At 38.7% G+C, this 15213-nt stretch overlaps 1 protein-coding gene across 2 annotated transcripts in view; it reads left to right on the forward strand.

Moving 5' to 3' along the window:
• Positions 1-15213, forward strand: part of NKAIN3 (sodium/potassium transporting ATPase interacting 3) — a 542894-nt gene that overhangs the window by 384944 nt on the left and 142737 nt on the right. For both annotated transcript variants that reach the window (XM_061438834.1, XM_061438835.1), the window contains exon 4: positions 5403-5600. In XM_061438834.1, coding sequence (XP_061294818.1) covers positions 5403-5600 — 198 coding nt within the window. The remainder of the gene's footprint in view (positions 1-5402; positions 5601-15213) is intronic.

Raw genomic sequence — 15213 nt, forward strand, 5'->3', positions numbered from 1 at the left:
CACTTTCATCAAGAGGCTTTTGAGTTCCTCTTCACTTTCTGCCATAAGGGTGGTGTCATCTGCATATCTGAGGTTATTGATATTTCTCCTGGCAATCTTGATTCCAGCTTGTGCTTCTTCCAGCCCAGAGTTTCTCATGATGTACTCTGCATAGAAGTTAAATAAGCAGGGTGACAATATACAGCCTTGACGTATTCCTTTTCCTATTTGGAACCAGTCTGTCGTTCCATGTCCAGTTCTAACTGTTGCTTCCTGACCTGCATACAGATTTCTCAAGAGGCAGGTCAGGTGGTCTGGTATTCCCATCTCTTTCAGAATTGTCCACAGTTTATTGTGATCCGCACAGTCAAAGGCTTTGGCATAGTCAATAAAGCCGAAATAGATGTTTTTCTGGAACTCTCTTGCTTTTTCGATGATCCAGCAGATGTTGGCAATTTGATCTCTGGTTCCTCTGCCTTTTCTAAAACCAGCTTGAACATCAGGAAGTTCACAGTTCACATATTGCTGAAGCCTGGCTTGGAGAATTTTGAGCATTACTTTACTAGCATGTGAGATGAGTGCAATTGTGTGGTAGTTTGAGCATTCTTTGGCATTGCCTTTCTTTGGGATTGGAATGAAATCTGATCTTTTCCAGTCCTGTGGGCACTGCTGAGTTTTCCAAATTTGCTGGCATATTGAGTGCAGCACTTTCACAGCATCATCTCTCAGGATTTGAAATAGCTCAACTGGAATTTCATCACCTCCACTAGCTTTGTTCGTAGTGATGCTTTCTAAGGCCCACTTGACTTCACATTCCAGGATGTCTGGCTCTAGGTCAGTGATCACTTCATCGTGATTATCTGGGTCATGAAGATCTTTTTTGTACAGTTCTTCTGTGTATTCTTGCCACCTCTTCTTAATATCTTCTGCTTCTGTTAGGTCCATACCATTTCTGTCCTTTATCGAGCCCATCTTTGCATGAAATATTCCCTTGGTATCTCTAATTTTCTTGAAGAGATCTCTAGTCTTTCCCATTCTATTGTTTTCCTCTATTTCTTTGCATTGATTGCTGAGGAAGGCTTTCTTATCTCTCCTTGTTATTCTTTGAAGCTCTGCATTCAGATGCTTATATCTTTCCTTTTCTCCTTTGCTTTTCACTTCTCTTCTTTTCACAGCTATTTGTAAGGCCTCCCCAGACAGCCATTTTGCTTTTTTGCATTTCTTTTCCATGGGGATGGTCTTGATCCCTGTCACCTGTACAGCATCATGAACCTCATTCCATAGTTCATCAGGCACTCTATCTATCAGATCTAGGCCCTTAAATCTATTTTTCACTTCCACTGTATAATCATAAGGGATTTGATTTAGGTCATACCTGAATGGTCTACTGGTTTTCCCCACTTTCTTCAATTTAATTATTTATAATTATTTTTAATATTATTTTAGCACTTACCTGTGTATTTCAGAACTGACAGTTTTGATATAACCAAAAGTGTCAAAAAAATGAACAATCTTATACATTTTCTGCATTTATTTCTTTGTTTACTTTTCTTTATTTAAAAGTTGCAGTTTTCTGAGTTGCATTTTCTCTGACATGCCTCTCATAGGAAATTGAGTTTATTATGTGTTAAGGTGTTTTTTAATGTTTGAAATCTAACTGCTAAAGGAGATAGAAAGCATACACAAACTTGTAGTAAAATTTTATACCAAATTTAAGTGAGAGGCTTGAATTTTAAATATCACTTGATGCTACTGATGTTCTCATTCAAATTTTATACAGTCATTGCAAAGAATAGTAGAGTTTATAAATATATTATGTGTGTGTGTGTGCATGCTCAATCACTCAATTGTGTCTGACTCTTTGCGACCCCAAGGTCTGTCACCTGCCAGGCTCGTCTACACATGAAATTTTCCAGATATGAATAATGGAGCAGATTGCCACTTCCTTCTCCAGGATGAACCCAAGGATTGAACTTGAGTCTCCTACATTGCAGGCAGTTTCTTTACTGCTGAGCTACCTGGGAAGCCCATAAATATGTTGTAGTCCCAACAAATTGAGAACCACACTGAGACATTTCTATGAGTGTAACAAATATGTATCGTTAGTTCATAAATTCACTTTTTTTTATTTGGGTAAAATAAATTTTAGTCAAAGTCATATTAAAAGGAACTTACAGTCAGTCCTGCATTAGCAAAGGCAAGAGGTAAGGGTAAGAATGCTTAAAGAGTAGAGATTGCTATGAGTTTTGAGATAACACTAATTTATCCTGAACCTAATGAAGTCTATTAAAATCAAAAATAATAGTTCGTCTGCAGTGACCAAGACTAACTCTAAGAGATTAAATCTGATGGCTAGCAAAGAGGGTAGCATGCAGTTTGCCTGCAGGTAAATTGCCTTGCGTGAAACTGAATTCACTAGCGAAAGCAATTATTTTTCTATAATACTTTCCCTCCAGAGGGTAACTGCAAATGATACATATAGCCAACCAACACCTAAAAACAGTATGATGTAAAATGTCTTATTATCCATAAAATGCTGTAACTGTGAAGGTAACTGAATGATATTTGTAGCAAACCAACACCAAAAAAAAAAAAAGAACATGTTTTATTATTGATCTAATCACAGGCATACTTATAATGGTACTTTGAATTGAGTTGAGGAAAATCTAAAACTGTGGAGTAACTGCCTACTAGCGTGAACTGGAAATGTTCTCACCTCACAATGTGGGTATCACATACAGCAGAGCAACGGGTGACAGGGTCCTCCACTGTCCTTGCTCTGGGGGCTCCCACACTGGTTTTCAGGACCAGCCACCTAGAAGTTCAAGAACTTTCCATTTCACACCAGTGTCCTGTAAGTCTGCAGAGTTCCAAACCCAGTGTCTCTTCCTTAGGAGTGTCCTACGCCACTCAGGTAAGGACAGTTCTCTAAGTAGCACAGGGATGTACAGAGCATCATTGTGGGTGCACAATCAGTGGGTGGCCCCTGAGTGGCTGAACAAGAGCCATCTGTGGTACCCATTCAACACGTCCCCCTGGCACTAGTGATGACAAGCTCGCTGGGAGTGGAGGCTGGGAATGGACCCAATCCCTGGCTCCTGGATCCTCCGTTCCCCAGCAGATCTATGTCCCAGTCCACCAACTGTGGTAGGTAGGCGCCCTTGCCCTCTGTCCATCCTCACCCTCCCTCCTTCCTGCTCCACATCAGCAGCTGTAATCTTTACTTTATCTGGGAGCCAAGAGTCTGGTTCCTCATCTGTTCTTTTTAAAGTATTGTTTATGACAAAAACATTATAACCTTAGTCCTTCATAGCTGACACTTTGCAGATATGAAAAGGCTACTCTTGAGGTTTAAACATCTGCACGGGTGTCTCTGTTAGGAGTTTCTGGAAGTCTCTTTTGATAAGGAAAAGTCAAGGCTTGCCTTCTTTGTTCTTTTGCTCGGCTGTGGTGGCATTTTCTGAAAACAACTAAAGAGGGAGGAACTAGCTCCCTTCAGGGTCTGAGGAATTGTAAAGGGTTGGGCAGGGGAACAGAGGAATGGGAAAGCACCACATCACAGCTGAAAGTACAGACCGCATGGGATCGAGTTCTGGGTCTGCCACTATATGCTGTGCTGTGTGCTGTGTCACTCAGTCATGCCTGACTCTTGGTGACCCCGTGGACTGAAGCCCGCCAGGCACCTCTGTCCTTGAAGATTCTCCAGGCAAAAATACTGGGTGGGTTGTCATGCCCTCCTCCAGGGGATCTTCCTAACCCAGGGATTGAACTCAGGTCTCCTGCATTGCAGGAGGATTCTTTACTGTCTGAGCCAGCAGAGAAGCCCAAGAATACTGGAGTGGGTAGCCTATCCCTTCTCAGGGTACCTTCCCAACCCAGAAATGGAACCAGAGTCTCCTGCATTGCAGGTAGATTCTTTACCAGCTAAGCTACCAGGGAAACCCCACCATACATAGGAAGTTCTTTTGATTGATTTATTAATGAGGTTGGGCACTTTATTTTTCCTTTCTGTGACCAACTTTTCTCATCTGCTTTAATTTTTTTTTTTTTTTTTATGATTGCTATACAACAACTACCATGAACCTGGTGTCTTAAACAATGGAAGTGTATATTCTCATAGTTCTGGAGGCCAGAAGTCTGAAATCAGTTTCACTGGACTGAAATCAAGATGCTGCCAGGGCCAGGCTCCCCCTGGAGTTTTAGGGATAATCTTCTCTTGTCTCTCCCAGCTTCTGGTGGTGGTCAGCATTCCTGTGGCCACATCGCTCCAATTGTTGCCTCCATGGTCACCCTTTTGTTCTGTTCTTCCTTGTGTCTAGCATCCCTTTGCTTCCCTCTTAAAAGGAAACATGATTGTCTTTAGGGCCCATCAGTTAATCCAGAATAATCCCCCCATTTCATGATCCTTACCACAATCATAGCTACAAAGTCCTATTCTTGCTGTATAAGGTAGAATTCACAGATACCAGGGCGTTGGATATAAATGTGATTTGGGGGGACCATTATTCAACTACTGTAAGTTAGGACGATGATACCTGCATGAACGCATAATATATGGAAAGTGCTTAGAACAATGTCTCGCAGGCAAAAAAACTCTCTCAGTACACGTTACCATGATGGTGATACCAGTGGCAATGGAGCAATAAGAAACCAGAGAAGAAAATTCCAATGTGGACAATATAATTGAAGGGAGGGGTGGGATGAATTGGGAGATTGGAATTGACATATATGCACTACTGATGTTGTTTAAGGGCTTCCCTGGTGGCTCAGAGGTTAAAGCATCTGCCTGCAATGCGGGAGACCTGGATTCGATCCCTGGGTCAGGAAGATCCCCTGGAGAAGGAAATGGCAACCCACTCCAGTATTATTGCCTAGAGAATCCCATGGACGGAGGAGCCTGGTGGGCTACAGTCCACGGGGATGTTGTTTATAAAATAGAGAAGTAATGAGAACCTACTGTATAGCACAGGCAACTCTACTCAATGCTCTGTGGAGACCTAAATGGGAAGGAAATTCAAGGAGGAAGAGATATATGTATACATGTGGCTGAGTCACTTTGGTGTGCAGCAGAAACTGAAACAACACCGTAAATCAACAATAGTCCAATAAAAAAACTAAATAAATAGGCATATGAATTTTTAAACAAATATATCATCTCTGAATTTTCGATGTTGTGCTAACCTTATAGTGTTATCATTCAAAGAATTACATCTCCCCACTGAATAACTATAATCCATATGAAAATAAGCTATTTCGTTCGTATGATACATGCAGTCATGTTAGGTTTGTCTTTCATCATTCTTTACCTGGAATTTAAACCATTTCAGGAATTTCATTCATCCTGAATTCTTCCTAAGGTGAAAGCCGAAGATGTAATGTAATATGTTTGTCTCCTTTCTCTGTCTTGTCTCCTGCCCGCCTAGGATACAGACCTAATGACATTCAACATCTCTGTGCATCGGTCATGGTGGCGGGAACACGGGCCCGGCTGTGTCCGAAGAGTACTGCCCCCGTCAGCCCACGGCATGACGGACGATTACACGTATGTCTCTGTCACCGGCTGTATCGTTGACTTCCAGTACCTGGAGGTCATCCACAGTGCCGTCCAAATCCTACTCTCTGTAAGTATCACATCTGTGTCACTGTCGGATCTGGACTCTCTTTAACGTCATTTTGTATCTAAACCTTCCATCCATGCTCTCCTGGTAGATAATGCCATAGATAAGTACACAGAGAACATCCTTTAAACAATGGAAATAACAGTAATGATGCTAACGTTTGTTATGCTTGATGGCAGTTTATGTCTTTTTCCTCTTGATATCCAGACATTTTTTTAGAACCAGTTAGTTACTGTAGTTTCTAACTTGAGATGCAATCCACATAATTCAGTGGAATAGAATCACTGTCCTCCAGAAATGGTGACTGTCCATTCGGTACCATGGGTTCTTCTCCTAATACATTTCTACTACAGTTACTATTCCTAATGCATTCTTTTACTAATTCTCATTCATTCTAGAGACAGAAGGATGGAAATATGCCCAATGTCTTTTTCAATCTAATAAAACTCATATTTCCAATAATTATTCCTTAAGAAAACAAATTCCTCCAGAGAGTCCTACACATTTTAGTGCCTAAAATCAGTTGTGAGGATACAGTTCCATTGAGAGAAATAGAGAGGAAATGGCTTGAAAAGACCACACAAAGCCTATGTGCTGGGAATTCCTTAAAGATATTTTCTTTCCACCAGACTGCCCCACCCACAGTTTGATCACACTGTGGAATGGAATTAATTTAAGGTATATACCATCATCAAGAAGTCTTTTTCTTTGAGATCCAACAAGGATTTGGTGTTCTTTTGAGTCAATATATGATAGTCATTCTCACAGTGCTTTTCACATGAACCAACCATTCCAGTTCTTCTGTTCCAATGGGTTAGAGTCAGAATAAGAGATTCAGGTTCAATAATAAATAAATAGATGATAGAAGTGTAAGAGGTGTATGTCAATGAAGAATGGATTTGGAATCATTTCCAGAAAGAACTTTAGGAGTCCTTGTAACACTTACTGTAACCATTATCTACTGCTGTCTAACAAACCACTCCAAAATATAATTACAGAAAACAATATCATTATGTTGCTTTGAGTTTTGTGGGTGAGGAATCTGGGCAGTTCTGCTTCATAGGATACTGGCTAGGGTCACTCATGTAAACTTTTCAACCAGGAGCTTTGCTGGGGTTACACTATCCTAGATGTCCTCACTCATATGTCTGGGGCTGGCTGTTGACCCACATTCTCCTCCACATGGCTTGTCTTTTCGAAGAAAACTTGAGAAGCTTTCTTACAGCCAGTGAGCTGGGTTCCAATAAAAGAAGCCCAACATGCAAGCATTTATCTAGCCTCTTCTTGAGAGTAAAGCCTACTAATGTCCCATTGGCTATAGCAAATCATGTGATCAAGCCCAGCATTATTGTGGGAGGGGCCTCTAGAAAGGTGAACATACTAGGAGCCATGGCTCATTTGGAGCCATTAGTGTGCTAGTCTTTTCCTCCTTTACAGAATGTATTAATTATTGTTCTTTAAACCACATATGTTAAGGTCTAAAATAGTATTTTAGAGCATGTTTGAATCATAATTTTCTAGAAAGACTAAAGACTTGAACATAAAACTCCAAAGATCTTTTAGTGTCCTAGTTCAATGAAAAGCAAATTCTACACTGAATTCAAAGAAAGAGGCTGGACCTCAATGATAAGGAATTTTCTTTCAAAGATGTAACAGGGAATCTGATTATTCTTGGTTTCTGTATGTTTGTCATCACTTGTCAATATATGTTTATCAATCTTTCTGTATTCTCTGGTCTTTCTTTACTCTCCTGGAAGTTACCTATGGAATTGTGGCAAAATATATGTTTAAATCTTTGGATTAAAAAAAAAAAAAAACATGGAGGCAAATTTTCTTTAAAATGTTTTCAACCTACTGTAAGGTGAAACAGTACTCTATCATATTTTAGATTCTAAAGGTTCTTAGTGAATTTTTTAACATTGAAACATTTTTCTAGAATCATTCATATATGAACAGATTCCCCTTCTTTAAAAACATTCACAGAAAATTGCTAAACCATTTTGTGGAGTGATGACATGATTTCCAAGTTTTCATAATGCAGCAGAATGCTGTAGAATCAAAAAGTCGTTTCTCCATAGTAACTCCAATTCAAATGAACAGCAAGGTGTAAGTATTTATTTGATAAGAAACTGAACTGACACATAGAAAACTACATTAGAGAAAAGCACTAAATAAAGTGTATGTTGCCACCTAAAAGTACTTGTCATTCATGAATTAATTCCTCGGCATATTAGTTTACTGAACGTTCAGACCTGTCCACTGCACACATAAGCCTCATTATATTATTCAGCCTTCCAGCAGTAAAAATATTAGCTGCTGATCTCTGACTTTTCTTGTGTAATATACCTGCCAGACAACAATTTCAATATTTTTTCTTTTTTATGTTAAAATGAAAGGTATCCTGACTTTGTCTCACAGCAAAATAACTATGTATTATTGTTGTGGTTGATTGCATATGGTTTTCTTGTATTTTCTATCTATTTCATATGAATATGTTTACAATGATTAGAACTTGGATTTTTTTTAAAAATCCAATGATATGTAAATGCTTCCTGTATCAGTCACTTAGCATGTGCTAAAATGTCAGTCTTATTTCTGGGGAAAAACAAGGGCTGATGGTTGTAAGATTTAACAGCCCGTGCTGCTTGGGTAACTGCTAGACAAACAGGCAAAGGACTCTGAGATGGGGCAGAGTCCCAGGGGCCCTACTGCTTCAAGGGTTACCCTTACAATTGCTGGAGGTGCCAGAATATCTAGAAGTTCACAGATATTGAACTTGAACAGATTCTGAACTCCTCACAGAAGGGAGGAGCCAACAGAGGCAGCTAGGATGGCAGAGGAGGGTTTCAGGGCAGCAGCTCTCTGGCAAGTTGAGATGGAAGTGTTTGAATAATCTACCTATGGTACGTTTCTTCTTCCCACCCCCAACTCTTCATCCACTGGTCACAGTCCACGATGAGACATCTTTCCTCTGAAAGTTCCAGGATAGGTTTATATAGATAATTAGATAGATCAATAATAGATAGATAATTAGATAAATAGATAATTAATTCACTTAATTCAAAGAGATAAAAATCTCTTTGAATTAAGTGCAGTGAAATCTTCCCTCCTGTCCCCACTTGCCTGGATCCCCTCTCTCTGCTCCCCATTGGGCAGCCCAACCCATTTTGTTTTGTTTGTTTGTTTAGGGTTATGCATAGGATTCCAAAGTGTCTATGCAAATATAACAAAATGTGATTCTGTGTTCTTATTTGCCCCACAAAAGACTGCCTATGATATGCACCTCTCTGAAACTTTCCAATTTTTTACTTATTAGATATTTTGGAGCTATTTCCATATCAGCATATCTCTGTTTCATTGTTTATTTTAATGGCCCCCTATTGATGGACACTAGTATTGTTTGACCTCATCTAAATATAATGATTTTGGGTATATATAATATATACAATATATCTAACATATGATATATAGTATAACATAATATCAACTGTGCATCATAATTATCTATTTTGTAACTATCACACAGGTGTTATAGTAAATAGCTGTGTACATGTGTCACTGAGAACATTTCCTAGACCTGCCCAGCTCATGCATCCCCAGGATGTACATTACAGGTGTCCTGCCATATAAGCACACTGTTAATAGAGTTTAACTGAGTCTTTGGTCTGTCTACCTTCCAGAATAAAAGTTCCTTGAAGGATAGAACAGTGTCCTTTTAAATCCTGTTCATTTCCGTGGTCCCAGAGACTAGCAGAGCGATGACACTAAATATTTATGAGTTCTTGTGAATATGAATGAATAAATGACCAACAGACAAGAGATTACAAAGCCTGAAGTAAGTAAACACAACAAGAAGAATTCATTGATCAAGAACTGGCATGGATGAATGCACAGACAAAATGCTGGAGCCAGAGAGAAGATGCTGATCATTTGGAGGCACTCTTACATCTTCGCTATTACTGTACACTTAGTTATTACTAGATACGTCGTCTTAGTGGACTGCCCAGTCCCGAGGTCGACAGGTCAGTAATAGTGAGTATGTAATCTAAGGCACTTTTTAAATTTTAGGATTCCTTATTTGTGGCTAAATAGATCCATATTATATTTATGTTAACTATTGAACAAGGTATTTTAAAGGTGCTAATTTTTATAAATAGTAGACAAATGCTAATCTCTAAACCTTTAAAACTCAACCTTATCTACATCTCGTTAAACTCACCTTGTCTTCAACTCTTTGGAGCTGATTTTATATACATATTGTCTGGAACCCTCACTGTCAAGATATTCTCCTTCATATCTGATAGGTGATGAGTCTCATTCTTTAACGTCTTTGGAGGTTGTCACCAGGATCAGAGCTGGGGATCAGAGCACCCTGAGAATTGGTTTTCCATCATGCCCGTGTTCTTTGCATTGCGTCTATCTAGTCCCGTCATCAGCACTCATCACTATTTTCTGTCTTTCATATCAGACACCTTCAGCTTAAGATAAATGAAAAGTCAAGAGAGAATGGTAAATGATAACAGTAGACCACAAGGTATCCTACAGAATCTGTGTTCTCAAAAGGCTGTGTGAGCACTGGATTTGAGCTCCCTGCATCATACAGCAAGGAGCTCAAATCTCATGCTGTGTGACAGAGGGGAGGGATGGGCTAACAGGTGGGAGGGAGGCTCAAGATAGAGGGACTTGCGAATACCTATGACTGATTCATGTTAATGTATGGCAGAAGCCAACACAACATTGTAAAGCAATTATCCTCCAATTAAAAACAAATAAATTTAAATTAAAAAAAGAAAGTGCAAACAACCAAAAAAGGCTGTGCAAGTATCTATTCCATCTGCTTAGAATACATGGCTTAGTCACAGGAGCTAATAATATTATTGCTAATTCAGTAACGTATGCTCACACAGTATAAGAATTCAAGTCAAATAGTAAGCTTTTGAAATGAGTTCCAATTCCTATCAATTGTATCCCTCCAAAAATGCATGCTAAGTTGCTTTTCAGTCATGTCTGACTCTTTGCAACCCTGTGGATTGTAGCCCACCAGGCTCCTCTGTCCATGGGATTCTCCAGGCAAGAATACTGGAGTGGGTTGCCATGCCCTCCTCCAGGGGATCTTTCCAACCCAGGGATTCAACTTGCATCTCTTATATCTCCTGCATTGGCATGCGGGTTCTTTACCACTAGCATCACCTAGGAAGCCCACTCCCAAAATGCAAATATCATTAAAAGTGAGTTTCCTTGGCCGGGGGGTGGGGGTGGGGTCTTATTTCTGAGATAACATTTCATTTATTTAACAAACTGTTAGTATATGCTTAGAGCTACTCTGAGTGCTTTGCAAATACGAACTCATTTAATCATCAAAATGTACAAGTGAAAAAAAAAAATTAGTGTTAGTAGCTAAGTTGTGTCTGACTCTTTGTGACCCTATGGACTGTAGCCCGCCAGGCTCCTCTGTCCATGGGATTTCCCAAGAACACTGGAGTAAGTTGCCATTTCCTCTTCCAAGGGATCTTCCCGACCTAGAGATCAAACCCCTGTCACTTATGTCTCCTACATTGGCAGGTGGGTTCTTTACCACTAGCGCCACCTGGGAAGCCTATTTATGGCTGACTAATACCAATCATATAGATACTTTTAATAGTTTTATCTGTTATAGATATGTGTACAATATTTAGCAAATATTTCAGATTTACAATTCAAATGTAGAAAGACCTCCCATGCCCACTGATAAAACCCTAAGTGGAATTTAAGCAATTCATCATCTATCTTGTCTACATATATATATATATATATATATATCCATGTTTTGAAAACATCTGGGTCCTTATTAGATGTCTGGTCTTACATAAATCTATAGTGAGTGAATGAAGTCGCTCAGTTGTGTCTAACTCTTTGCGACCCCGTGGACTGTAGCCTACCAGGCTTCTCTGTCCATGGGATTCTCCAGCCAAGAATACTGGAGTGGGTTACCATTTCCTTCTCCAGGGGATCTTCCCGGCCCAGGGATCGAACCCCGGTCTCCCGTATTGTAGGCAGATGCTTTAACCTTTGAGCCACCAGGGAAGCCCCTAATGTTATCTGTCACTTGTACACATAGTTATTCAAACCCATAGTTTGAATATGCAAACATTTAAAATTCGTATTCCTCTTATACTATAGCATTCTCCTTAATGGTATGTGTATGATTGGATTTTATTCTGTATGTTAATCAGTCATCACAGACATTTATGTTTCCAAACACAAATTCACATGATTTCCAAACAATACAATTTAGTCTCCGGAGGCCTAAATGCTCATGGTTATCCCAGACATGTTTGCAGGTCTTCATATATTATTACTGCTCTACTAGTTTCAAATAATCTGCCAAATATTGATTATTAAATGCAGAAGTGAGTTATAACATTTGGTAGACTTAAATATGATTTTACCAGAGAAATGTAAAGCTTGATGAGAAATCATATCTAGCACAAAACCATTAATTTAGAAAATCTGAGATATGTTTAATAATTAATCAAGGCAAACATTGTGACTATAGGCTTATGGAGAAATTAGAAACAAGGAAGTTAATTTTAGTGATGCTTACTTAGCGTAATTTAATGTCATTCAGATGTTTACAGAGGTTTCCTCTTTAGCCTTAGGTACGAATAATTATTGAGTTGAAAAAAGGCAGTTTTCATTAAAACAAAAGTTAATTCAAAAACATTTACTGTCTTCCTTTAGAAGACAAAATTTTTTTTTTTTTTTGGAGTACAAACAAATTTCCTTTGCCTTTTATTTATTTATTTATTTTTAAAAATCTTTTTGTTTTTTTTTTTTTGTTTTTTTTTTCTAATTTTATTTATTTTTAAACTTTACATAATTGTATTAGTTTTGCCAAATATCAAAATGAATCCGCCACAGGTATACATGTGTTCCCCATCCTGAACCCTCCTCCCTCCTCCCTCCCCATACCATCCCTCTGGGTCGTCCCAGTGCACTAGCCCCAAGCATCCAGTATCGTGCATCGAACCTGGACTGGCAACTCGTTTCTTACATGATATTTTACATGTTTCAATACCATTCTCCCAAATCTTCCCACCCTCTCCCTCTCCCACAGAGTCCATAAGATTGTTCTATACATCAGTGTCTCTTTTGCTGTCTCGTACACCGGGTAATTGTTACCATCTTTCTAAATTCCATATATATGCGTTAGTATACTGTATTTATGTTTTTCCTTCTGGCTTACTTCACTCTGTATAATAGGCTCCAGTTTCATCCACCTCATTAGAACTGATTCAAATGTATTCTTTTTAATGGCTGAGTAATACTCCATTGTGTATATGTACCACTGCTTTCTTATCCATTCATCTGCTGATGGACATCTAGGTTGCTTCCATGTCCTGGCTATTATAAACAGTGCTGCGATGAACATTGGGGTACACGTGTCTCTTTCCCTTCTGGTTTCCTTAGTGTGTATGCCCAGCAGTGGGATTGCTGGATCATAAGGCAGTTCTATTTCCAGTTTTTTAAGGAATCTCCACACTGTTCTCCATAGTGGCTGTACTAGTTTGCATTCCCACCAACAGTGTAAGAGGGTTCCCTTTTCTCCACACCCTCTCCAGCATTTATTATTTGTAGACTTTTGGATCGCAGCCATTCCGACTGGTGTGAAATGGTACCTCATAGTGGTTTTGATTTGCATTTCTCTGATAATGAGTGATGTTGAGCATCTTTTCATGTGTTTGTTAGCCATCTGTATGTCTTCTTTGGAGAAATGTCTATTTAGTTCTTTGGCCCATTTTTTGATTGGGTCATTTATTTTTCTGGAGTTGAGCTGTAGGAGTTGCTTGTGTATTTTTGAGATTAGTTGTCGGTTGCTTCATTTGCTATTATTTTCTCCCATTCTGAAGGCTGTCTTTTCACCTTGCTAATAGTTTCCTTTGATGTGCAGAAGCTTTTAAGGTTAATTAGGTCCCATTTGTTTATTTTTGCTTTTATTTCCAATATTCTGGGAGGTAGGTCATAGAGGATCCTGCTGTGATGTATGTCGGAGAGTGTTTTGCCTATGTTCTCCTCTAGGAGTTTTATAGTTTCTGCTCTTACGTTTAGATCTTTAATCCATTTTGAGTTTATTTTTGTGTATGGTGTTAGAAAGTGGTCTAGTTTCATTCTTTTACAAGTGGTTGACCAGTTTTCCCAGCACCACTTGTTAAAGAGATTGTCTTTAATCCATTGTATATTCTTGCCTCCTTTGTCAAAGATAAGGTGTCCATATGTGCGTGGATTTATCTCTGGGCTTTCTATTTTATTCCATTGATCAATATTTCTGTCTTTGTGCCAGTACCATACTGTCTTGATAACTGTGGCTTTGTAGTAGAGCCTGAAGTCAGGTAGGTTGATTCCTCCAGTTCCATTCTTCTTTCTCAAGATCGCTTTGGCTATTTGAGGTTTTTTGTATTTCCATACAAATTGTGAAATTATTTGTTCTAGCTCTGTGAAGAATACTGTTGGTAGCTCGATAGGGATTGCGTTGAATCTATAAATTGCTTTGGGTAGTATACTCATTTTCACTACATTGATTCTTCCAATCCATGAACATGGTATATTTCTCCATCTATTAGTGTCCTCTTTGATTTCTTTCACCAGTGTTTTATAGTTTTCTATATATAGGTCTTTAGTTTCTTTAGGTAGATATATTCCTAAGTATTTTATCCTTTTTGTTGCAATGGTGAATGGAATTGTTTCCTTAATTTCTTTCTGTTTTCTCATTATTAGTGTATAGGAATGCAAGGGATTTCTGTGTGTTGATTTTATATCCTGCAACTTTACTATATTCACTGATTAGCTATAGTAATTTTCTGGTGGAGTCTTTAGGGTTTTCTATGTAGAAGATCATGTCATCTGCAAATAGTGAGAGTTTTACTTCTTCTTTTCCAATTTGGATTCCTTTTATTTCTTTTTCTGCTCTGATTGCTGTGGCCAAAACTTCCAAAACTATGTTGAATAGTAATGGTGAAAGTGGGCACCCTTGTCTTGTTCCTGACTTTAGAGGAAATGCTTTCAATTTTTCACCATTGAGGATAATATTTGCTGTGGGTTTGTCATATATAGCTTTTATTATGTTGAGGTATGTTCCTTCTATTCCTGCTTTCTGGAGAGTTTTTATCATAAATGGATGTTGAATTTTGTCAAAGGCTTTCTCTGCATCTATTGAGATAATCATATGGTTTTTGTTTTTCAATTTGTTAATATGGTGTATTACATTGATTGATTTGCAGATATTGAAGAATCCTTGCATCCCTGGGATAAAGCCCACTTGATCATGGTGTATGATCTTTTTAATGTGTTGTTGGATTCTGATTGCTAGAATTTTGTTAAGGATTTTTGCATCTATGTTCATCAGTGATATTGGCCTGTAGTTTTCTTTTTTTGTGGCATCTTTGTCAGGTTTTGGTATTAGGGTGATGGTGGCCTCATAGAATGAGTTTGGAAGTTTACCTTCCTCTGCAATTTTCTGGAAGAGTTTGAGCAGGATAGGTGTTAGCTCTTCTCTAAATTTTTGGTAGAATTCAGCTGTGAAGCCGTCTGGACTGGGGCTTTTGTTTGCTGGAAGATTTCTGATTACAGTTTCAATTTC

The sequence above is a fragment of the Bos javanicus genome, chromosome 14 (assembly GCF_032452875.1).
Source record: "Bos javanicus breed banteng chromosome 14, ARS-OSU_banteng_1.0, whole genome shotgun sequence".
In the NCBI taxonomy this organism is placed as follows: domain Eukaryota; kingdom Metazoa; phylum Chordata; class Mammalia; order Artiodactyla; family Bovidae; genus Bos; species Bos javanicus.